The 23415-nt window shown below is 57.2% G+C and overlaps 11 protein-coding genes across 11 annotated transcripts in view; 7 read left to right on the top strand and 4 right to left on the bottom strand.

Annotated features, from left to right (window-relative positions):
* Positions 1-36: 36 nt before the first annotated feature.
* On the bottom strand, positions 37-266 carry ACA1_387940 (uncharacterized protein; the record flags this gene model as incomplete). Its single annotated transcript, XM_004333119.1, has 1 exon — positions 37-266. A coding segment is annotated over one exon (230 nt), but the record flags the coding sequence as incomplete, so codon positions are not given.
* Positions 267-583: 317 nt separating this feature from the next.
* On the bottom strand, positions 584-1216 carry ACA1_387930 (uncharacterized protein; the record flags this gene model as incomplete). Its single annotated transcript, XM_004333118.1, has 3 exons — positions 584-702; positions 802-970; positions 1103-1216. The coding sequence occupies 3 exons, from the start codon at positions 1214-1216 to the stop codon at positions 584-586; spliced, it is 402 nt and encodes a 133-aa protein (XP_004333166.1).
* A 604-nt stretch (positions 1217-1820) lies between these two features.
* On the top strand, positions 1821-4897 carry ACA1_387920 (phospholipase blike protein g, putative; the record flags this gene model as incomplete). The annotated part of the gene is given in 17 exon segments (XM_004333117.1): positions 1821-1956; positions 2003-2041; positions 2110-2199; positions 2309-2441; positions 2542-2617; positions 2707-2776; positions 2972-3063; positions 3148-3204; positions 3286-3421; positions 3496-3563; positions 3661-3771; positions 3852-3958; positions 4051-4200; positions 4405-4411; positions 4426-4534; positions 4626-4724; positions 4797-4897. 17 exon segments carry the CDS (start codon positions 1821-1823, stop codon positions 4895-4897), a joined length of 1581 nt encoding a protein of 526 aa, XP_004333165.1.
* Positions 4898-5365: 468 nt separating this feature from the next.
* ACA1_387910 (peptidase, S8/S53 subfamily protein) lies at positions 5366-8765 on the top strand (the record flags this gene model as incomplete). Its single annotated transcript, XM_004333116.1, has 16 exons — positions 5366-5473; positions 5584-5664; positions 5747-5837; positions 6001-6099; positions 6202-6342; positions 6602-6634; positions 6721-6774; positions 6849-7003; positions 7129-7203; positions 7283-7356; positions 7466-7556; positions 7691-7786; positions 7931-8050; positions 8132-8183; positions 8450-8623; positions 8725-8765. The coding sequence occupies 16 exons, from the start codon at positions 5366-5368 to the stop codon at positions 8763-8765; spliced, it is 1485 nt and encodes a 494-aa protein (XP_004333164.1).
* Positions 8766-9525: 760 nt separating this feature from the next.
* On the top strand, positions 9526-10071 carry ACA1_387900 (ADPribosylation factor 1, putative; the record flags this gene model as incomplete). The annotated part of the gene is made up of 1 exon (XM_004333115.1): positions 9526-10071. The coding sequence occupies one exon, from the start codon at positions 9526-9528 to the stop codon at positions 10069-10071; it is 546 nt and encodes a 181-aa protein (XP_004333163.1).
* A 67-nt stretch (positions 10072-10138) lies between these two features.
* Positions 10139-12876, bottom strand: ACA1_387890 (PH domain containing protein; the record flags this gene model as incomplete). Its single annotated transcript, XM_004333114.1, has 14 exons — positions 10139-10161; positions 10266-10390; positions 10481-10596; positions 10718-10782; positions 10925-10999; positions 11092-11164; positions 11236-11367; positions 11445-11549; positions 11610-11732; positions 11819-11896; positions 11980-12099; positions 12176-12286; positions 12371-12505; positions 12610-12876. 14 exons carry the CDS (start codon positions 12874-12876, stop codon positions 10139-10141), a joined length of 1548 nt encoding a protein of 515 aa, XP_004333162.1.
* A 205-nt stretch (positions 12877-13081) lies between these two features.
* Positions 13082-15208, bottom strand: ACA1_387880 (uncharacterized protein; the record flags this gene model as incomplete). Its single annotated transcript, XM_004333113.1, has 5 exons — positions 13082-13298; positions 13394-13508; positions 13571-13616; positions 13697-13739; positions 13824-15208. The coding sequence occupies 5 exons, from the start codon at positions 15206-15208 to the stop codon at positions 13082-13084; spliced, it is 1806 nt and encodes a 601-aa protein (XP_004333161.1).
* A 251-nt stretch (positions 15209-15459) lies between these two features.
* On the top strand, positions 15460-16592 carry ACA1_387870 (uncharacterized protein; the record flags this gene model as incomplete). Its single annotated transcript, XM_004333112.1, has 4 exons — positions 15460-15558; positions 15600-15776; positions 15841-16020; positions 16242-16592. The coding sequence occupies 4 exons, from the start codon at positions 15460-15462 to the stop codon at positions 16590-16592; spliced, it is 807 nt and encodes a 268-aa protein (XP_004333160.1).
* A 355-nt stretch (positions 16593-16947) lies between these two features.
* Positions 16948-18948, top strand: ACA1_387860 (high molecular weight heat shock protein; the record flags this gene model as incomplete). Its single annotated transcript, XM_004333111.1, has 1 exon — positions 16948-18948. One exon carries the CDS (start codon positions 16948-16950, stop codon positions 18946-18948), a length of 2001 nt encoding a protein of 666 aa, XP_004333159.1.
* Positions 18949-19177: 229 nt separating this feature from the next.
* On the top strand, positions 19178-22014 carry ACA1_387850 (acylCoA oxidase domain containing protein; the record flags this gene model as incomplete). Its single annotated transcript, XM_004333110.1, has 7 exons — positions 19178-19487; positions 19664-19873; positions 19968-20131; positions 20211-20397; positions 20534-20689; positions 20752-20963; positions 21052-22014. The coding sequence occupies 7 exons, from the start codon at positions 19178-19180 to the stop codon at positions 22012-22014; spliced, it is 2202 nt and encodes a 733-aa protein (XP_004333158.1).
* Positions 22015-22016: 2 nt separating this feature from the next.
* Positions 22017-23415, top strand: part of ACA1_387740 (oxidoreductase, short chain dehydrogenase/reductase superfamily protein) — a gene marked incomplete at both ends in the record, with an annotated part of 2441 nt that continues 1042 nt past the window's right edge. The window contains 9 exons of the mRNA XM_004333109.1: positions 22017-22027; positions 22142-22197; positions 22314-22413; positions 22482-22504; positions 22592-22674; positions 22769-22859; positions 22930-22998; positions 23082-23174; positions 23231-23374. Coding sequence (XP_004333157.1) covers positions 22017-22027; positions 22142-22197; positions 22314-22413; positions 22482-22504; positions 22592-22674; positions 22769-22859; positions 22930-22998; positions 23082-23174; positions 23231-23374 — 670 coding nt within the window. The remainder of the gene's footprint in view (positions 22028-22141; positions 22198-22313; positions 22414-22481; positions 22505-22591; positions 22675-22768; positions 22860-22929; positions 22999-23081; positions 23175-23230; positions 23375-23415) is intronic.

Genomic DNA, 23415 nt, shown 5'->3' with positions numbered 1-23415 from the left:
CCGGTTCGATTCATGTTGATGATGGCGAAGAGGAACGTGACTTCGTCCGAGAGTTCCTCCTCCTGTTCCTCTTCCTCGTCGTCTCGCACATCGATATCGCTGTAATCCTCATCGATCGTGGCAGGGTTGCCCTCTACCGAATTGAGCAGTTCTGCTGGCGTGGCGGGGATAGTGGGTCGATGGAATGTGGTTGTGACGTGGTACACGATGAAGAGCATGAACAAGATGAACAGCGCCACGCAGAAATTCTTCCCGCTGCCATTCATGTTGATTGTGATATATCCTTCTACTTCTACTTTGTTCGCCTCGTTGCGCCTTTTTCTTGTTCGTCTAGATGCTACCCAAGTGATGGCTTTCAATTCGAGTAGAGCGAACGATGCGACCAGGTTCGAGGTGACACGAAAAGCGCCTGGAAAAAGTCCAAGAAATTGCGAGAGAAACCACGCCCGTGAGTGAGCGCCACGACTTAGCCGTTCATGATGAAGGCGCCTGCGTCCATCAACCCAGCAGGGACGAGGACTAACCTAGGTTTACAAGGGCGCAACGTGTGGTCTATTGTGATGTAAAGTGCGGAGGTGTCCCACTATCTTCTCTTCTTCTTGTGGTTCACCGTCTCCCACCCATCTGCGTCCACCTTGCTTTCCGGGGCGGAGGCCTCCGTCATCTCCACCTCCTGCGTGGGCGTGGGCGTGGGCGTCGTACCTGCGCGGCGGCTCGAGTGATTAGACGAGCATACTGCTACATGACCAAACAGCACACGCGCCAGTGACATTCCAATGAGCATGGGAAGCGAACGCATACCGGCTGCCGAGGAGGAAGAAGTTGAAGAGGAAGACCGCTCTCGACGCGGCCTCTCCGTCTTGGCGATCTTGGCCTGCTTGGCCATCCAGTCCTTCTCCAGCTTCTCAAAGGGCGCGATGTTGGCGTCCTTGTAGATCGAGTCGTACAGGTCGATGAGAATGTCGGACACCTGCGCAACACACGCACCAACCGCACACGCACACGCACGCGCACGCGCACGCGCACGCGCACACACGACAGTCAAGCCATAGCGTGGTAAGCGAGAGCGAACGATGGGAAGAGCACGCGAGCGTGGGCGCACCTCCTCGACGGATCCGTCTTCGGCCTCCACCCTCAGCTTGTCACCGAGGAATTCGTAGAGGAAGTCCTCCACCTCGTCCAGGTCCGCCACCTTCTTGCGCTTGCTGCTGAACATGTCCAAGAGGTGCATTCCACAACACCACAACGACATTGAACTTTTTGTCAACTGCGCCACAAGAGACTCGACATGCTCTACTTGATGCTTTGCAAGGATGACAATTTCCAAAATCTCTCTTGAGATTTGTTGTGATTGCAAGAAGATGATGTTCCTCGAGCAGAGTGTATAAGGATCGAAGATGTGAAGGAAGAGGACGTATCTCAAATTCTAGTGTTTGGACCTTCTGTGGGGTGTTCTTTCCGCCGAATCCGTGGGCCAGCGCGAGCTCGATGATGGTCCACAGGTCGATTGCGTAGTGCACGCCCTTCACGAAGAGGCTCCAGTTCGTCTCGCCCTCGCGCAGGGGAGGCGGGAGAGGCTCCGCTGGCGCCGCCGGCGCTGCCGTCGCGATCGGGGCCGCAGAAGTCGGGGCGGGAGCCGCGGTGGCCGCCGCTGCCGATGCCCACGACATAGGTGCCGGTCCCTTCGGTTGCGACACTCCCTCAGGCTGTTCCATCTTGCACGCTCAGAGATGAAGAAAACGAAAGTGATTAGATCGAGATTTTTCAAATTTGTTTTCTTTCCCTTTTCCATTTCGTTTTGGTGGTGCAATAAGATGAAGATGGCGGTGGGGAGCTCGATGTGGCCAAGACCGGAGAGGTGCGGCGTGCTGGTGTGCACGATTGTGATGGCCTTCATTTTTGTTGGCATCGCTGCCGGTCGATGCACTTGCATCCAAGGCCTCCCTCGCAGCAAGCGTGCGTTTCGATCCTTCCTCGGGTCTCTACCACGCGGCACCAGCAGGCACCGACGCGTCCCCCGCCACCGGCTACTTCGTGCCAGGTTCCTCCTCCCCTCCACCCATCTTCTTCACACTTTCGTTTTTGTAACTGCACGCACACATCTACTAGGCCTGAACAAGACGGGCTGGGATGTGCTGCATGTGGTGGGCTCGCCCAACTACACGCCCGACCAGCAGATGTTTGCCGCCGGCTACGTGGGTGCGAACAACGCACTCCCATGAACCCAGTTGACAGCATCACCCAGACCACTCGGGCTCTCGAACTCATCAACTGACCAACCGGTTGGTGTGCGTTGAACCGCACGCAGAGGGTTTCCTGACGGCGAAGCAGATCTCGGACTGGTACACGAACTACGATGCCAACCAGTTCCACACCAAGCCCGTCTCGGATGGCCTGCGCAACTACCTCACCCAACAGCTCTCGTGGGCTCGTGCCATGAGGTGCGACTGACTTTCTTCCCCGACGCTGCGCGCTCCCGGTCAGAACGCCTGACTCACTTATGGGCTTATTGGGCTGCATGTATGGCATACACATCGACAGCGAGAAGATGAAGCACACGTCGGACTACTGGATGCACGTGTCCCTCATCCTGCAACAGTTCGACGGACTCGTCGCGGTACGCACTGCTTGCATGTGAAAATCACCCATTGCGCATGGTGTGGAAAAGCGGTTATTAATGTTATTAATGGTCCCTCGCCTACACAGGGCTATCAAGCGAGCCTCCTCCCTCACAGGAACCTATCCTCCTTCGACTTGTACCTTCTCAATTCTGCCGGTACCTATTCCGTGCATGTGATTTACAGCTGTTATTGATTGAGGCCAAAGACTCAATTCCATTGCGTGTGCGTGTGCGTGTGCGTGTGCATGTGCGTGTGCATGTGCGTGTGCGTGTGCGTGTGCATGTGCGTGTGCGTGTGCGTGTGCGTGTGCGTGTGCGTGTGCGTGTGCGTGTGCGTGTGCGGTGGGGCAGGAGACATTGAGGATCTGGCCAACCTTTACCCTCAGCCGGGCATGCGCCGATCGTTCAAGCCCGAGGCGCCCCTTGAGTTTACCGACTGCAGCGTAAGCCGCACCAACCTACCTCCCCCAAACGGGTTGCTTACTACTCCTGCTGATCGATGCTCATCGTTGGGGGGGGATTCGCAGGCTCTTATCACGTTGCTGCCCAAGAGTGCGGACCTGTTCGCTGGGCACACCACTTGGGTACCGTTAAAAAACGCCGGCCCGATGAAACTCGGTCCAATCATTGAGAACTGACATCATTGGCTCTCTCACATACGACAGACCGACTACTACAGCATGAACCGAATCTACAAGCACTATTCGCTGCCCCTTACCGGAGCGGCCGCCGTGAACATCTCCTTTTCGTCTCGCCCTGGAATGCTGTCGTCCAAGGACGATTGGTACACCATGAGCTCAGGTAAACTGCCGAACTCTTCGACATAGCTGCACTAGCTCTTATTCGCTGCAGCTCACCGATAACGCTCACGATAGGTCTCGTGTCTCTCGAGACCACTAACGCGGTCTACAACAAGTCGCTGTACGCCAACGTGAAGCCTGAGGTATGACAACTCCTTGGTGGCGGTGGTGCTACCATGGGTGGCTGGACCACTGACGCTCACTGCGCTGTGGCTCTTGGGCTGTCGAATCCAAACGCAGGGGTCGCTTCTGTGCTGGCAGAGGGCCATGCTGGCCAACCGCTTGGCCAAGACCGGCAAGGAATGGACCGACATCTTCGCCCAGCATAACTCTGGCACCTACAACAACCAGGTCTGCATTTCCTTTTGCTCCTCTCTACCGATCAACAGCCTGTACACTAACCTGTCTTCTGGCGTTGGTGGTACCATCAGTGGATGGTGGTGAACTACAACCTGTTCCAGGCAGGCCGCCCGCTGAAGGCCGGCACGCTGCACATCCTGGAACAGATCCCCGGCTACACCATGAGCGATGACGTCACGTACGTGCATGAAGATCAGCCTTCTAGGTCTTTTGCACTCACCTTCTTGAATGCGCGATGTTGTTGTTGTGTCATGCTTTGGGCTGCGACAGGCATGTGCTGGCCAGCCAGGGCTACTGGCCGTCCTACAATGTGCCCTACTTTGAGTGGATCTACAACATCTCCGGCTGGACCGAAATGCTGGCGAAGTACGGCGACAACTACTCCTACGCCAAATGCCCTCGCGCCACCATCTTCCGCCGGTAACCGAGCCCCACCCCTCGTGGCCTTCTCCTCCACTCGTCGCGACTGACCGCTAACACAACCGCACACGACGCACACGACACATGCCAGAAACCACACACTCGTAGACTCTGTGAAGGTATTCCACATTCCACATTCCACAACTTTAGTGTGCTTCATGCAAGCAGCCCTTAAGCATAGCTGACCTTTCTCTGTGACGTCAGGCCCACGGTGAGTTGTTGCAGTACAACGATTGGCAACACGACCCGTTGGCCCTGAACGACCCCGCCAACGGCATCTCCTCCCGCTACGACCTTCGCGGTGATATCGACAAGCCGGCCTTCGCCTTTGGCGGTACGTGTATTGGCGCCTTGCAACGCAACGCAACGCAACGCAACGCTGCTGGCCAACCCGTAGCTCATCAATCGGAGCGGCTCTCGACCAGGCATCGATTCCAAGGCCACGTCGTCCGCGATGATGATCAACCCCGAGCGCAACATGCTCGCCCTTGCCATCAGTGGTCCCACGCACCAGCAGCAGACCCGTACGTCTCCATCCCACAGCCCTGACATGTGGTGTAACGCACCTGACCGTGAGTCCTGTGGTACGTCGCCAGCGTTCGAGTGGACTGCCAAGTGGGAGGACGTGCACGAGGGCCAGCCCGCCCTTTGGAACTTCGATTGGGTGGTCCACGATTCCAACGCCAACCGCTCTTAGAGGCAACACACGTGCTAACCGCACAAGACGATGGCTCAAAAATTTCAGATCGGTTTCGATTTCTGAAATCTGTTTCGGCTATTTTTTGACTCCGCTTTACGTCCGACGGGAGCCTGCTGTGCCAGTTTCGAGTTGCGAGCCAGCACACAAGAACAAGAAGAACAAGGCAACATCACTTTCGTAAGTAGTGACAGCGAGCGGATCAAAAAGCGTGTCTATCATTTGTCTCCTTGTCCTTCTTCGTGCAAACGATGACATCCACACCACCAATCTTCGTCACCGCGAAGATGATGATGGCTCCTCTTCTCTTCTTTGCTCTCTGTTCCTTCTTCATCTCTTTTTCTTTCCATGTGCCAGCCGCCTCTGCCGAAATGCACGGTAACCCGCCCCACCAAACCTACTCTATTTTAATTTATTTATATTTATTTATATTTATTTATTTTTATTTAATCGTTCGTCCATTCAGTGATGGACCGACGAAGCGACAACTCGTCGATGTGGGCCATCAAGTTGCCCAGCGAGCTCTCGGGTGACGAAGCCCAGGAGAAGCTCGCTCAGATCGCCGCCGAGCACGGCGTACCCCCCCCCAAACCACCTTCGTTCTTTTCTGCGAGTCGCTTTCGTTCTTTGATCGCCTGGTTGCTGTGTCGGCAGTGGTTGCTAACGCGCCTGGGCTGTGTCGACAGTGTCGTGTGTTGGGGCGGGTGGCCAACCTGAAGGACTACTTCCTGATCGAGCACGACCCCAACCACTCGCGCAAGCGCAGTGTGCCAGACGTATATCTTTCTGTCTTTTCTTCTTCTTTCTTTTCGTCATTCGCTCATCTCCTCCCCCGGGCCTCTCTTTCAGATCGAGGGATCGCTGCAAGACCATCCCGACGTAGAGTGGGCCGGGTTTCAGCATGCGCGCTTCCAGCAGAAGCGGCTTCCCGCCATCACCGGTTCATTGCACACACGACACACAGACACAGACATACACACAGACATACACACACACGACACACGACACACGACACACACGACACACGACACACACGACACACACGACAATACAAACTCGCAACGCTAACTCGGTGTTATACCATCGATGTCACGCGTTTTCAGATCCGCTGTATGCCAGCCAGTGGCACCTCCACAACTCTGCCGGCGTGGACCTCAGCGTGGTGCCCGCTTGGGAGGCCGGCTACTCCGGCCGCGGTGTCGGTACGCACAAGCGGCCCCGGAGCCAAAAGGTGGCGGCGGCGGCGGTGGTGAGATCTCGCACAGTGACACTGACGCGCAACGCTCCGGGTCACGGTCTGGCAGGTGTCTCAATCGTGGACGACGGTCTCGAGTGGCGTCATGGCGATCTGGGCGAAGCGCGCTACATGCGCGCTGCTTCTCATGACTGGAACGGAAAGGACGACGACCCGTCGCCCGCCAGTTACGATGACACCCACGGCACCTGTACGCGCTCCATTTGTTTTATTCTTTTTGACTTTAATTTTTAATTTAGGATTATTATTATTATTATTATTATGTCTCACAATTATGATCTGGGTCCCTAGCGTGCGGCGGACTGGCGTTCGCGGGAATGAACGACGGTAAGTGCGGCGTCGGCATTGCCTACAAGTACGTGCGATCCTATGTTTCCCCCTCCCCTCCTTGCCAGCCGACTGATTGAACGTTCATCGCGCGGCTGATCAGTGCCAAGCTGGGCGCCCAGCGTCTCATTTCTGGTCCCACGACCGACGCCATGGTGCGTCACCTCCAATCCGTGCGTGCTCGACCCGGTTGGCTGATCGACGTGTGTGCGGTGGCGCCGTGTGCGTGCTCTTTAGGAAGCGGGGGCTCTGTCTTACCACACCGACGAGAACTTCGTCTTCTCTGCCTCCTGGGGTAACGCCTGGCTTCCGATCACACGACACACACGACACGACGCCTGTGCTAATGCGAAGCTGGTGGTGAAATAGGTCCGACCGATGACGGTCTGCGGAAGGAGGGACCGGGGACCCTGCTGCTGGCCGCCATGACCGAGGCCATCACCAACGGCCGGAACGGCAAGGGCACCATCTACGTGTGGGCCGGCGGCAACGGAGGCGCCCGGGACAACGTCAACTACGACGGCGTACATGCACCCAACTTTATTTATTATTTATATATATTATATTTTACATTTAGTTTTAGAACAATTTTATTCCTTATCTTGATCTGTTTATTTTAATTTTTATTTTATTTTTATTTTTTACACAGTACGCCAACAGCATCTACACGGTCACGATCGCGTCGGTGGACAGCAATGGCCGGCACGCCTCGTACAGCGAGGAGGTACGCGTCAACCAACATGCCATGCACTTATGAATGAATTGGCATTCCTCACATTCTGTCCTCATCATGCCCACAACAGGGTGCGTGCATCATCGCGAGCTCGCCCTCGTCTCCGCCCGGCATCAGCACCACCGCCGTGCGCGGCAACTGCAAGTACGCTCCTATTTATTTTTTATTGAACTTATCTTTTGTATTTATAAACTTGATATTTCTTTTTGATGATTTATGTTTCATTTTTCTAATTTTTTGTGCGTCGGCATAGTACCCGCTTCGGTGGCACGTCGGCTGCGGCGCCCATGATCTCCGGCGTGGTGGCGCTTATGCTCGAGGCCAACCCCAACTTGGGCTGGCGGGTACGTCGCCTCCTCTCAAATGCATCTTTGCACACGAGCACGCACGCACACACACAACACACCAACACACACACAACACAACACACACAACACACACACACACACGTGCGCGCTCAACTTCCAACGCCCCACAGGATGTGCAAGACATTTTGATCCGCACGGCACGAAAGAACGACGCCACTGACCCGGGCTGGGTCAATAACGGCGCCGGGCTGCACGTCAACCACAAGGTTCGATTTCTACGTCGCAGTCATGGCCGCGAATGCCGCTTCTGACGTTCGCATGACACGACACGACACGACACGACCAACGACACGACACGACCAATGGCACGACCAACGACACGACACGACCAACGACACGACACGACACAGTATGGTTTTGGTCTGGTGAGCGCCAGCGCGGCTGTGGTAAGGGCCGCGGATCGATCGCGCGCCCTGCTTCCCCCGAACGTCGCGCCCTTCGTGAGCACCAACCAGGCCCTCCCCGCTCTCGTACGCGCCCACCTCATCAGCAAAGAGCCGGGAATAAATTTATTTATTTTTTTATTTATTTATATTATTTATTGTTTGCAGGACATTCCGGACAACAGCCCGACTGGTGTCACGGTCACCTTCACCGTGGATCGTGCCTTCTCCGTGGAGGTTCGTCACCACCCACCGTGTGTTGTGTGTGTGTGTGGTCTGACCCATTTTGCCGTACCAGCACGTTGAGCTGAACCTGCGAGCCGCACACACTCGCCGAGGAGGTATACACAACACACACACACACACACACACACACACACACACACACACACACACACACACACACAACACACACACACACACAACGCAAGCGACGCGTGATGCGTTCATCGATCTCATCGCGTTCTGTTTGTCTGTGGCGAGCAGACCTTCGGGTGGTGCTGGTCTCGCCGGTGGGTACGCGGAGCGTGTTGGCGGTGCCGCACGGTGACACCCACGCGCACTACACCGGGTGGACCTTCACCTCCGTGCGCCACTGGGGCGAGAACCCCATGGGCGTGTGGAAGCTCATCCTCTCCGACGAAACCGCGAACAACGTCGGTGCGTTTCTCTCCTTCCCCCAACGACACACCGCACCGCACCGCACGCACCGCACGACACGCACGCGTGGCTGACATGCCAAAAAAAAATAACGTCTGCAGGTCAGTTCAATCGAGCCATCCTCACCGTGCGCGGACATTGAAGGCCCAGAACTGGGACTCAACCAGAGTGAAGTACAATACACCTCATCATTCGCTGCGACTGGAACACACGCAACACACACACACACACACACGCAGACAGCACACACACGCAGAGGAGAAAAAGAAGATGGAGAAGAGACGTGATAGTGTCGAGAGGAGTGAAGAAGCAAAAAGGAGGATACGGGCACGGTGGATTCCCGGGTGGTCGCCCACCCCAGTACTAGCACCGCCTGGCGCAGCTTAACTTCGCTGTTCGGATGGGAAGCGGTGCTTTCTGCGCAGTATGGCCGTATCCAACACCCTTCACACTCATCAACTCCATTTCCTGGATCCTGCATTCCTCCAAGCACTTAGAGGTGCTTTGTTCACCAAAGAGTGTCCACTCTGTATTCTGACAGCATTCTGAAGGATGCCACAATATGGGCGGTGCCGCACCAGACCAAGGAAGAAAAGAGGTGGAGAGCATCAGCGATGAGTGGGGTTGGTGCTGCTGTTGATGGGTTTCATTGAACTGAAACAAAACACAAAAAGCCACAAAAAAAATCAGAAAATGGTCGAAAATCAAAAAAATCAGCCCTATTGTTTCTGCACGAAAGCTGGACGGCTGTTTTTTGTCGACATCTCTCCACTTCTTTTCATGGAAAGATAGAGCGACGTTGGCGCCTCGACGTCGGCGAGGCCTCTCACAACAAAAAGGGACTGAAACATTCATCACAGCCACAACATCCACAACTTACCAGCATACAAGCAAGCATCGCCATGGGCAACATTCTTCTGCGACTCTTTTCCGGATTCACGCGAGAGGCCAAGATCCTCCTGGTGGGCCTCGACGGCGCCGGCAAGACCACCCTCCTCTACAAGCTCAAGCTGGGCGAGAACGTCGTCTCCGTCCCCACCATCGGGTTCAACGTCGAGACCGTCTCCTACAAAAATGTACACTTCACCCTGTGGGACGTGGGCGGCCAGGACCGCATTCGGCCGCTGTGGCGCCACTACTTCCAGGGCACCGACGCCGTCATCTTCGTCGTGGACAGCGCCGACCAGGACCGGCTCGACGAGGCCCAGGAGGAGCTCGCCGCCATGCTGCGATCCGACGAGCTCCGCGACGCCGCGCTGCTCGTGTTCGCCAACAAGCAGGACTACTCGCACGCGCTCTCGGTGGAGAAGGTGATGACCCGGCTGGGCCTGGACGACGAGCTGCGACGCGGGCGCCGGGTGTGCTGCCAGGCCTCGTCGGCCACCGACGGGTTCGGGGTCTACGAGGGCATGGAGTGGCTCGCCCAGTCGCTCAAGAACACCAACTAAACAAACAAACAAATTCTTAGGATATCCAAACTTTTGTAAATACAGCCAACCAGAAACTCGTTACTGATCAGTGCTTGTCCGGCTTGCCGGCTGTTGATTGGTGGAGTTGGGTGATACGGCAGGCCAATGGTCAGTGAGCGAGCGGTGGTGAGTGGGAAGGGACTGGGTGGGTGGTGGGTGGTGGGTGTAGGTACCAAACACGCGCATGCGGGTGCGGCCGACCTTGATGAGGTCGCCATCCCTCAGCACCCTCCGGCCGTTGCACATGTGGTGATTCACCTTGCTGCCTCGCTTGCTGCCCAAGTCCACAAACACCAACCTGGTGGTGGGCGTGTGCGTGCGTGTGCGTGCGTGAGGACCGGTGATGATGACGATGACGGTGACGATGACACAAGCAAGGTCAACGCACCGATCGTTGGATGTGTCGATCCGGGCGTGCTCGCGTGAAAGGCGCGAGTCGTCGATCATGAGGTCGTTCGTGGACGAGCGTCCGATCTTCACCGAGTCCTTCTTGATTTTGTACACCTGGCCATTCATGCATGCACCAAGTCAACATCTTCGGTGTTACTCGCGCTGCGCCGACCCAGCGTCATCAATGATCGGCGGCGGGCAGCGGCAGCGGTGGAAAGGAAAAGCTGCGCAGTACCTTTTCCTTGCGGGCGTCGGGGAGCATGTAGGTGAGGAAGGCGCCCTCGAAGCGCGGGTTGATGCCTGAAACGGAGAATCGGGAGCGAGTCAGGTAACTCAATGGGATATGGAAAAAAAAGATCAAACAATTAAAACAAACCAAACCAAAATATAAAATAAACGATGAATAAAATTAAGAAAAATAAATTATAGCGTGGCGTATTACCTGCGCCTTCGGGCACGTCCTCCGCCTGCGAGGACAGGAGCGACAGTTTCGTGTCTCCCTCCCCACTCAGCGGATCTGTGCGACACACGACACGACCAACCACGACACGACACGAACGTGTGAGTAACGAGGTCTGGACCCGAAGTGATTGATGAGCGCGAACGTACCACCCTTCTTGCCGGATTTCCGCTTGCCCTGCTTGGCCTTCTCGATCGCCGTGATCCACTCCTCCGCAGCGACCTGCGAACCAACGCGAGGCGCGCGGCGTTAGACTCCACGCAGATCGGGAGACGACGTGGCATACGCCGCACCTTGTGGGGCGCCTTGATGGTGTAGGTGATGAGGGGCGTGGTGATCTGGAACACGTAGGAGCCGTCGGCCTGGGTCTCGCCGTCCTCCTCCGTGCTCGAGTACTGCAGCACTATGACTCGCTTCGCCGTGTGCTATACATCGCAGGAAGTGGGTTAGAAATCCATCAAGTGATGATGATGGCGGTGATGATGATGTGGAGGGAGCCTACCCCCTTGTTGTGCGGGTAGTAGTAGAGGTGGCGGCCCTTCAAGATGAAACGGAACCTCTTCCACGTGCCGGGCGACTTCTGGCTCTCCAACTCGAGCGAGCCCGCCTGCATCCAATAAAAAATAAGAAAATAAGAAATATTAAAGGTATTGTGTTGTGTGCATACCTTGTCCCTCTTTTGGTGGCTGAATTTGTCGTCGAAGAAGCCGTTGGCCTCCAGCGCCTTGACCATGTTGGCCGCCTTCTCGAGCCACACGGAGTACTGCAGTCTGATCAGCGGCTCCAAGCGCTACACGTACCACCCACCACACCACACGTGAGCAATTGCTGTTTGTTTATGTCGGACCCGAAGGAGAATAGAAAACTCTCACGTACGTTGGCCGCGTCGATTTTGAACGCATACTGGTCATTCTCGATCGCTTCCTTGAGATAGGCATGCCACACGTCGAACCACTAGTACACAGAGAGAGAGAGAGAGAGGTCGTCAATAACGCTCTGTGCACCAGCATTGCGCTGATGTGGAGAGTGAGGCGCACCTCGTCGAGGTTTTCGTCCGAGTCTGCTGCAACGCTGAAGATGCGGTTGGGCGACGCCAGGCGAACGAAGTGCTTGCTCTGCGGGATGGCCTGCTTTTCCATCGCCAGCGCGATCGTTTCCTGTGCCGTTGGCAACACGGCCGCACTCAGTGGTTAGTGCCTTGCCGGCGGCGGCGGCGTTGAAGGAGTGGATTACCTTTTCTCTGGTGGAGAAGGCCTCCTTGTGGGCAAAGGTCATGTTGATCCGACCCATCGCCCTCGGGTCGTCCTTGGGCTTGCTGAACTTGATGAGCGGCTTCTTGTAGCTCTGTGCAGCGTCATGGAGCATGGCATGAGATGGAGCACCATCACATAAGAGATCATATGAGAGTATGGCGACACAGGAGCGCACCGCGGCCTGGTTCTTGTCTTTGTAGTAGTAGAGCGCGTAGCCGCCCAGCAGGAGGCCTTCGCCATTGCAACGCTTCCACACGCACCACCGCCTCTTCCACTGGCTCACGAGCTTGGTCTGGATGAACAGATAGCCCTACAAGTACACAAACATATAAATATAAATATATTTACAATTATATCTTTTTTATGTAGTGTAGAATGATATATTAAAATACATCTGGTGTGGATGGGGCGTACCTCCTTCTCCTCCGAGTCCACGGAGGAGGCGGTGAGGGGCAGGGCCTCTTTGAGGACCTTGTTGAGGGAGTAGATCTCGGCAGACACGGTCCTGGCCGATTGTTCGCCAGAGCTGGACAAATCGTCCCCGTCCCCGAGCACCAGGTAATCATCTGACCCGTTGTAGTGGTGCTGCTTCCCGCTCTTCCCTCCTCCACGCAAAGCTGGATTCTCCAAGCTAAAGGCGTCTTCGCCATTCAACTCGCCATCGCTCTCCGATCTCTTCATCGGTGTAGGTTTTTTTCTGATCTAATTCTAATACAATTCTATTTTCCTGATGACCTCGCCCCTCTCTCTTTCGTTCGAGCCACGATCAACAGAGAACAAGAAGGCCAAGCTCCCCGCAAGCCTCGTTTTGTTTTTAGATAAATAATTAATAGTCGAAAATAAACAATATCACCGCGCTGCACGCTTCCCAACTCGGTGTTGCAGGTCAGGACCTGGCAAGGGCCGCCAGGAGCATCTCGACCGAACTGCCACACGACTTGCAGCGGTAGGTGGAAGGGTCGAGCGACGGCGAGTGGCGGCCCACGACGGTCTTGCACCGCGGGTTGGTGCACTGATAGCGATAGCGGCACTCGGTCACCGTGTCGTAGGCGTGGCAGGTGCCCACCTCCAGCCCCGGGTAGGCCTTCGTCGCCAACTTGCCCCTTGTGTCGTGTTGTGTGGGAGATGAGATGAGCACCGAGATCGGCGTGTTGGTGATGATGACGAGATGGGGACACCGTGGTGTGGCGGTGAGTACCAGTATCGGAATGTGGCGCCGTGGCCCATGGTGCTGTCCTCGAGCACGAGCCACTGGCCCGCGTGACACAGCTCGTGAATGAGCGTCTCGAACAGGCGTTGAAAGTTTGTACACACTGCCGCCAAGACTATCGGTCAGTCGCGCGTCCACCTCCTTAGGTACGGGAAGGACGCGTACCTTTGGTGGCGAGCTCCACACTGGCGGAGCGTACACCCAGTTTGCGCTGAACAACCACAACAACCAACAAAAGAGATGAGCAACGAGCTGGTGCTCGTCAACAAAGTGGAACCAAGAGATGCGTACCACGCACTTGCACAGGCCAGCAGTGGTGAGCAGACGCGAATTCCTGTGCGGCCCATCGTGTGAGCGGAGAAGTCAACTGCGCTTGTCGAGCGCTCACAACAAAGGAAGTGGGTGGAGCTCGCCGTACCAGGAGATGGGGAGGTCACTTGGCAGCTGGTCGGCAAACACTCTCTTGTTGAACTCGCGGAAGAGATCGCGGGTCAGCGCTTCCCTTCTCTGCTTGAACTCGCGCGGAGTGAACACGTTCCTCTCGATGATGGCGTCGAGCCTGCGGTCCGACCCGATGATGCCCTCTTCCTTCGTTTCGCGTTCCCTCCGCTGCGCAGGGGTCGAGGTTTGCGCGGCCCTGGTGATCGGCTGTCGAGCTCCGCGAGGCGTCGCTTGGTGCGTGGTGCGTGGCGTCGTGGGCGTGGCCTGTGTTCGGGTGGGAGTCTTCAACACCTCAACCTCCTTCGTCTTCTTGAGGTGAGGCATCCGTTCGATCTCCTTCCTTTTCGTCTGCGCCACCTCGACGACGTCGTTGTAGTATTGGGTGCTTTCTTCGGCTTCATCGTCACTGCTTAGCACGATGACGATCGTCTCCTTCTCTTTCTCCTTCTCCTTCCTCGTTGCTTTGGTGTTGGCGTCGATCTCGCAAACTTCGCTGACCACCTCAATATCGCTGTCTCCACACTCCACGACCTCCTGCTCATCTTCATCGTCTTCGTCAGTGTCATCGTCGCTGTCATCGTATTCCTCCACATCATCGTTGATGAAGCTGTCATCAAGATCGTATTCATCGTCGCCGCTGTCCTCGCCTTCCCTACGGCTGCCCTTGTCTTCCTCTTCGGCCTCGCGGATCACGAACATGCTGATCCTGAAGTTCCGCCTCTTGCCACTGTCGGCCTTTCGCTTCGCTTCGTCGTGTCGCTTTTCGCTTTCGCTCTTCCCCAGCGGCACTTCGTTCTTTCGAGTTCCGCTCGTCATAGTGACCGTCGTCGCTTTCCTCGCAGGCGCGGCGCTCACTTGGGCTCTTCTGGGTGGTCGAGCCACTTCCTCTTCTTCGGATGGAGAACTGTCGTCTTCGTCATCGCCAAAGAGCGAATCGAGCAGCTCTCGTTCGCGCTCCTTCCTCACGATCACGCTGGGCCGTGGCCTGCGAGACAGTTCCGTGTTTGGGTTGCGCCTCGGCGTGGCCACCCCTTCCCCCTTTCGTTCTTTTACGCCGTGCGCGGTCGGTCGCTCCTCGCTTCGTTCATTCTCGGCGCGATGCGACCGGGCACGGTTTGGGCTTTGCTGTCGCTCGCTCGACTTGGCTACCGCTTGTTCCTGCTTTCTTCGCGCCAGCTCTTCCTTTTTCCTCGCCAGCTCCTCCTTCTTCTCCGCCAGCAACCCTGCCTTCTGCTGCAAGGCCCGCGCGCTCCGGTTGGCCAACTCTGCTCGGTTTTCTTTGTCTTCGTGTCGCCCCTTCCCCTTGTTGGGCGCGCTGATGCTCAGCGACCCAAATACATCCACCAACACGTCGTCATCCATCTTTCTCCGCTCTATTGGGGGGGGGGACAGTCAAGCGGTGCCGAAGTAAAACAACCACGTCAACAGGCATAAGCAAGAGCGTACCAGCGTCTCCGCTTGTGTATATTTAGCACGTCTGGCTCTTGCGTTGTAGATCGGCTCGCCAGCGTATCGGTCCTTCACGAGCGTTTGCCGTTCCCGCCAAAATCAGTAAGAGGAAAAGAAAAGAGAAATTCTATTTTCATCAAAACTGTTTTGGTGCGTAGATGAAGATGAAGCAGAGGGTGGGCAGCACTGCGTCGGCCCTGCGGCACTCGTACACGCTTTCGTCGTGGTTCATGCTGCCCGACCAGGGCATGACCTCGTTCGAGGTGCTCTCGCGGGCCTCGGCATTCCTCACGCCGTGGCGCAGCAGGCCGGAGCCGCGGGAGGAGCCTCCGCCGCACTCCGACTGCCCAAGTACCACGTCATCGGTTCGGCACACGTCACCCACCCTTTCTTCTTCCCCAACTACTATCCCGAGCACCAGTACCCCTGGCTCCAGTATGTGAGTGAAGAAGACACACTCAACAAACTCGAACTGCGCTCGGTACGATTTATTTTTAATATTTATTTTATTTATTTGTACCTGAATGACATAAAATATAAAATAGGGATCGGGAGAGGTGCTCCACGAGTTCCTGTTGGCACGACACAACTACCGGCATGACAAGCAGGACCTCATCGTGCTACACCTGCACGATGAGGATGCGTTCGAGACGGTGCTCGAGCAAGCGGGCACGCCGGCGGCCCCTCTGGCGATGCACGGAAACGGTGCTCTAGTGGCTGGCGACGTACCCTTCCCCTCTCTCTCTCTCTCTCTTTGTGTGTGCGTGCGCGCGCGTGGTGTGTTCGGTACCTGCGTCGAGACGCACGTGTGTGCTGCGGTATTGGTTGTGAATGAATGCTGTGGTGATGCGTTAGCGCGGGTTGCATGTGATGATACCAGCACGAGGGAGCTCACGGATCTTCTTAATGCATGTAGAGAGTGGTCTTTGCCGGTAATCTAGTGCAGAACTGTGGGAAGGAGGGCGAGGAGGTGCAGATCCCGCACAGCGCTGAGGGGACGGTGCACGTGGCGACCTCCACCAAGATGTTTGTGCGAACGGAGAAGCAGCTGCCGATGGGCATGTGCGGCGGGCCGGTGATCGACAGCCGAGGCTACTGCGTCGGCATGACCGAGGGCGTGGTCAACGCGCCAAGGGACGTCGAGGGCCAGGCGCCATCAAGCGACGAATTCACGATGCTCTCGACCCTCACGGGCAACGCTGCGTGCATCACCTCGTCCGAGCTGGCACGATTCATGGACGAAGTTGAGCGTGTGCATGAGCTCTATGATCCGCGCCCACGACACAGGCGTCGATAAACTTACTCTTGACGTTGTCGAACGGTCTTCGACCAAACTCGATGGTTTTCTTGAGTGGGATTGCCTTCGTCGTCACTCGTGCCTGGGTCGCGTCCAAATCTCCGCTGGGTGTTGTTCTCCCACTTCTTGCTTGTGCAAATTTCGCGGCAAAAAGGAAGCAAGCAGGAAACCAGACCTTTTGCATGCGAAAAGTCAGCGACATCTCGTCGCGAATGTGTCGCTTCTCTCATTTTTCCAGAAGGAGCCTGGCGGGCGAGTGGGACTGACGGCCGGGGCGGGGATAAGAAGCGCGAGCGAGCGGCGGCGTCCAGTTCTTCAGTATCACCCTACTCCACTCCAATCTACACACAGCAAGATGTCCAAGGAAGTCTGCGTCGGTATCGATCTGGGCACGACCTACTCGTGCGTGGGCGTGTGGCAGAACGATCGCGTCGAGATCATCGCCAACGATCAGGGTAACCGCGTGACCCCGTCGTACGTGGCCTTCACCGACAGCGAGCGTCTCATCGGAGATGCCGCCAAGAACCAGGTCGCCATGAACCCGCACAACACCGTGTTCGATGCCAAGCGTCTGATCGGCCGTAACTTCTCGGACCCCATCGTGCAAGCCGACATGAAGCACTGGCCGTTCAAGGTCGTCCAGAAGCCCGGCGACAAGCCCTTCATCTCCGTCGAGTACAAGGGCGAGACCAAGGAGTTCTCCCCCGAGGAGGTCTCGTCGATGGTCCTCATCAAGATGAAGGAGACCGCTGAGGCCTACCTCGGCCACCCCATCAACTCGGCCGTCATCACCGTGCCCGCCTACTTCAACGACTCGCAGCGTCAGGCCACCAAGGATGCCGGTACCATCTCCGGCATGCAGGTCAAGCGTATCATCAACGAGCCCACCGCCGCTGCCATCGCGTACGGTCTCGACAAGAAGTCGCAGGGCGAGATGAACGTCCTCATCTTCGATCTCGGCGGCGGTACCTTCGACGTGTCGCTCCTGACCATCGAGGAGGGCATCTTCGAGGTCAAGGCCACCGCTGGTGACACTCACCTCGGCGGTGAGGACTTCGACAACCGCATGGTCACCCACTTCATCCAGGAGTTCAAGCGCAAGCACAGCAAGGACATCTCCGGCAACGCCCGCGCCGTCCGTCGTCTCCGTACCGCCTGCGAGAGGGCCAAGCGCGCTCTGTCGTCGGCCACCCAGACCAACATTGAGATCGACTCGCTCTTCGAGGGTGTCGACTTCTACACCTCCATCACCCGTGCCCGTTTCGAGGAGCTCTGCGCTGATCTCTTCCGTTCGACCATGGACCCCGTCGAGAAGGTGCTCCGCGACGCCAAGATGGACAAGCGCACCGTGAGCGAGGTCGTGCTCGTCGGTGGCTCCACCCGTATCCCCAAGATCCAGCAGCTCGTCACCCAGTTCTTCAACGGCAAGGAGCCCTGCAAGTCGATCAACCCCGACGAGGCCGTCGCCTACGGTGCCGCCGTCCAGGCCGCCATCCTCAGCGGTGCCTCGACCGAGGGCTCCGTCCTCGGTGACGTGCTCCTCATCGACGTCACCCCGCTCACCCTCGGCATTGAGACCGCCGGTGGCGTCATGACCGCGCTCATCCCCCGCAACACCACCATCCCCACCAAGAAGACCCAGGTCTTCTCCACCTACTCGGACAACCAGCCCGGCGTGCTCATCCAGGTCTACGAGGGCGAGCGTGCCATGACCCGCGACAACAACCTCCTCGGCAAGTTCGAGCTCTCGGGCATCCCCCCCGCGCCCCGCGGTGTGCCCCAGATCGAGGTCACCTTCGACATTGACGCCAACGGTATCCTCAACGTCAACGCCGCCGACAAGACCACCGGTCGCTCCGAGAAGATCACCATCACCAACGACAAGGGCCGTCTCTCCAAGGAGGAGATCGAGCGCATGGTCAAGGAGGCCGAGAAGTACAAGAACGACGACGAGAACGCCAAGGAGAAGGTCGAGGCCAAGAACGCCCTCGAGAACTACGCCTACACCATGCGCAACACCATCCGCGACGACAAGATCGCCTCCAAGCTCGACTCGGGCGACAAGTCCAAGATCGAGGAGGCCGTCGACGCCGCCATCAAGTGGCTCGACACCAACCAGACTGCCGAGAAGGACGAGTTCGAGCACAAGCGCAAGGAGCTCGAGGACCTCTGCAACCCCATCTTCACCAAGATGTACCAGGGTGCCGGCGGCGCCGGCGGCATGCCCGACATGGGCGGCATGGGCGGCGGCTTCCCCGGCGGTGCTGGCGGTTTCCCCGGCGGCGCGGCTCCCGGCGGTGGTGCCCGTCCCTCTGGCGGTTCGTCGGCCGGCCCCAAGATCGAGGAGGTCGACTAAGCTCTGACCTGCTGAGTGTCCCCCTTTCTTCTCTTCCACGCTATCCCCCAAACAAACAACAAACAATAAACCAAAAACTAATTTATTATCAAATACTCTTTGCCCAAACGACGCACGAAGTGTTTGTCCAAATGCAAAAGAGTTTGCCAAATGTCGTTTGAGTTACCAAAACGTTTGGCAAAAGCACGCGAAAAGAGATGTTTAGAGATTGATTTTGTTATCACGCGAGATGGAGCAAGCGGGCAGGGCGGTGAGGAGACTGCAGGTGACTGCGGCGCACCTGGAGTCCGAGCCAAGACGGACAGAAGAGGGGTGGGTGGAAGGTCCTGTGACAACCACGCCAACACACTCGGCAGGGGCGCGATCGAGCCGCGGATTTCTTGATGTGCAGAAGGTGCTCACCCTTGAGCTCGAGTGCAAGCAGCTGCTCTTCCCCGACGTGCCGCGCTTCCGCAAGGACCTCAACGCGTGGGTCAAGCGGCACAAGCAAATCTTATACCACGATTTTGCACAAGATAGAACTGACTCTCGATGGCAAGGTACTGCCTGTCGATGTAGTTTTTTATTATCACTTATTTGTTGTGCACTGGTGCACTAGTATTTATCCCATATATACATATATATACTAATAGTGCATTTATTATATTATTTGTTGTACCTTCAGACACGAACAAACGAAGGTTGCGGCTTGTGTTGGAGAGTGGTCCCATCGCAGTGGGCGATCTGCACTCCGACCCCGCCAAGTGCTTCGCTCTCTTCGAGGCCCCGCTGTCGAACGACCTCGGCCTCGCAGTACAGGCGCTCACCCACTACGGCCTCTTCGCCAACGCCATCATCAACCTGGGCTCCGAGTGGCACCGCGAGCACCTCCTCCCGCTCGTGGCCTCGCACATTGGCTGCGTGGCATTCCACGAGGTCGGCAACGGTAGGCTCCTGCACCACAACTTGTACACACTATGTTGGCCGTGCGTTGTGTGCGTGCGTTGCCAACACTGCTTTGTCTCCTCTGGTCTCCACAGCGTCATCGGGTCTTGTGGAAACGACGGCTCGATTCGATGCCGGAGCTGACCGATTCATTGTAGACACACCGACCCCCGCCGCGCGCAAGTGGCTCGTTTCCAACCTCCCACGGAGCGCCGCCTGGGCCATCGTGTGGGCCAACCTCCTCGTCGAGGACCACAACGTGCGGTTATTACTAATTCCCGGCTTGGTATGACCACCGCGCTGTGGTGCCTAACTGTGTCGCGTGATCGTGTCTGCAGTACGGTGTGCATCCGTTCGTGGTGCGCTTGCGCAAGGACAACGACGAGCCGGAGGCTGGAGTGCGAATCACGGACTGCGGGGCCAAGGGAGGGCTGAGCGGGCTCGATGTGGGCGGCGTTGCCTTCGAGGGCGTTCAGATCCCGCGAGCACACCTTCTCGACCGATTTGGCACGCTCTCGGCAGAAGGTACGCACCACTTAAATAATTAAAATATTAAATAATAAATTTCAATATAAATTCATAAATATAAATTTCAATATTTATTAATAAATATTTACGTCTCACCATGCGCTCTTGCTCTTTCGTCGCTAAACATGTCCAGGCGAGTATTCGAGTGCGATCCGAAACCCGTCCGTGCGCGTGAAGGTGATGCTTCGCCATCTGATCTTCGCCCGCATCGCGTCCGGTCTGGTCTCCCTCACTGCGGCACGCCAGGGCCTCACCATTGCCCTCAACCACGCGCTCAAGTACAAAGCCGGTCCACCACAGCACCAGGCACCTCTCACCACTGCCCATTTTCTTGCACGCGTCTGTCGCTAGCTAACCAGCGATCTCTTTTCTGCCTTTGCGTGTGCATGCTTCAGATTCCGCTGATTCGATTCCCGTTGCATCAGCGACGGTTGATCCCGCACCTGGCCAGCACGATCGCCTACACCCTCTTCTCGCAGCGCGTCAAGGGCCTCTACGCCGCGCGACAGGAGGAAAACGAAGAGACCTGGCGAGAGATCGCGCTCCTCGCCTCCGCGTTCAAGGTTCGCCTCGCCTCGCCTCGACCTGCCTCTGTGTGTGTGTTGCGTGAGCGCTCACTTTTCTTGTGGGCTGGTCGTGTTTGTTGTGTAGGTCGGCGCGTCGGCACAGGCGCGGGCGACGCTGCAGGCATGCACGGAATGCTGCGGCGGGAGTTCGCTGCTGGGTCGCAATCAGCTGGCCCACCTGCGCAACGACGTCGACTGCATGCTGCACTGGGAGGGCGACAACCTGCTCCTGCTCAAGTACGTGGGCAAGGAGCTCATCCGCAACTACGAGCGCGGCCTGCCGCAGGGCCTGATCGAGGGCGTCGTCTCCTACGCCTACACGTCGCTCAAGGAGGAGGTCGTCGAGCACGTCAACATGCTCAAGAAGGCCCTCTCCTTCATCAGCTTCAACTTCTACAACAACCTGCGCACCCGGAGCTGGCATCTGCGCGGCTTCCTCCTGCGCGAGCACAAGCTGCTCGAGTCGCTGTCGACCAACCTGCGCAAGGACCTCGAGCGCGACAAGGGCCGGTTCCCCACGCTCTTCGCCTGGCAGCGGCCGGCCGCGGCGTCGAGCCCCGACGCCGCCTCGGCGGACGACGAGGAATCCGAAGAAGCCACGAGCAGCAAGTTCGAGATATTAAACAAATATCTGAACGAGATCAACGTGCTTAGCAAGTGCCACATCGACCGGGTCGTGCTGCAGCACGTCTACCTGGTGCTCGACCGCGAGACCGAGCGGTCGGCCAAGCGCTCAGCCGCGGCCCAGAACTGCTCCAGCGCCAACGGCCAGTCCTGCGGTGCTGAGGCCGCCGGCCCGGTGCTGTCCAAGCGGGCGCTCAACCTGCTGGAGAAGCTGTTCAACCTGTTCGCGCTGGAGATCATCGAGCGGGACAACCACTTCTTCGTCGCGGAGGAGTTCGTCACGCCGATGCAGCTCAAGATGATCAAGTTCGAGATCGACGCGCTGTGCCAGGAGATCAGCAGCGAGGACGAGAAGGCCATGAGCGAGCTCGTCAACGCGCTCAGCATCGACCCCATCTTCTGGCGACACACCTTCACCGACTAAAGATGACGGTTAGGTTCCAATTTCCATGACCACACCGCACACGCACGACCGCACACGCGCACCGCACGCACACGCACACGCACACGGCCTATGATCAGCCCCCCCCCCCGAGCGATCCGTGGAACAGTTTCCAGCGCGTTTCCAGCGAAGCATCTGCCGAGGCCTGGCGGCTTTGTGATCACGGTGCCGACGGAAGGCGCCGCCCATGCGACTGAGCGCCAAACACAACAACACAATACAACGGTACACGGCGCAACCACAACACGACATGGGCGCCGTATGGTCACGCATTGGGGCAGGCGACTATCCCGACACCGACGAGTGGGTGCGGGGCAAGGTGTGCATCGTGACGGGCTCCAATAGCGGGCTCGGCTACTACACCGCCCTCTACCTGGCCAGGTACCCTCAGTCCACCCCATCAATCATTCATCACCATCTCACATTGATCTCTGTCTTCTCGTACACAGAATGGGAGCGCACGTCATACTGGGTACAATACAAGCTTCTTCATCTTTTTTTGTTCTTCATCTTCTTCATCTTCTTCATCTTTTCACACCGCTCGCTGTGGTGGATGAAGCGTGCCGCAATATCGAAAAGGCGGAGAAGGCCAGGCGGGAGATCATCGACGCCAGCGGCAACGACCTGGTGGAGGTCATGCAGGTACCACCCACCCCGCTCTATGCAGCTCAGTGGTATGCTGTGGGTGATGCTGATCGATGATGTGCGTGCGTGCGTGCGTGCGCGCACACCACAGGTGGACCTGGCCTCGCTCGACTCGGTGCGCAACTTTGCGCGGGAGTTTGAGAGGCGCGACCTGCCGCTCCACGTCCTCGTCAACAACGCAAGTGCGAACCACATCACCCCCCATCCCCCTCCCCTGTGTGTGTCGTGGTGCTTACGTGTGTGCGGCCGCAGGCGTGTTCATGACACCCTACGCCAACACTGTCGATGGCTTCGAGCGTCAGTTTCAGACCAACTACCTCGGTACTCGTATGCCGCACACCGTTTTCTTTCTCGGCGCATGGCGTAGCGTGCCGGGCTGACTTGTGTGTATCGCGCGCCTCAAGGCCCGTTCCTCCTGACCAACCTCCTCCTCCCGCGCATGATCGAGACCGGCAACGCGCGCATCGTCAACGTCTCCTCCCAGGCTCACCGCATCGGTAATAGCTGTTGACACCTGTGTGTGTGTTGTGTGTGTTATGTGATCTGACGATAGGAACCGCGAATTATGCGGCAGGCAAGCTGGAGTGGGACAATCTGCAGATGGACAAGGGCTATAGCCCGCTGATTTCTTACGGCCGCACGAAGCTCATGATCGCCATGGCCAGCTACGAGCTCGCACGGCGACTGGCCCAACAGGGTGCGCCAAGTTCACCGTCAACGTCGGTAAGGTCTCAACGC

The sequence above is a fragment of the Acanthamoeba castellanii genome, assembly GCF_000313135.1.
Source record: "Acanthamoeba castellanii str. Neff unplaced genomic scaffold scf7180000084733, whole genome shotgun sequence".
Lineage (NCBI taxonomy): Eukaryota > Discosea > Longamoebia > Acanthamoebidae > Acanthamoeba > Acanthamoeba castellanii.
This window is presented reverse-complemented; position numbering and strand designations above follow the sequence as displayed.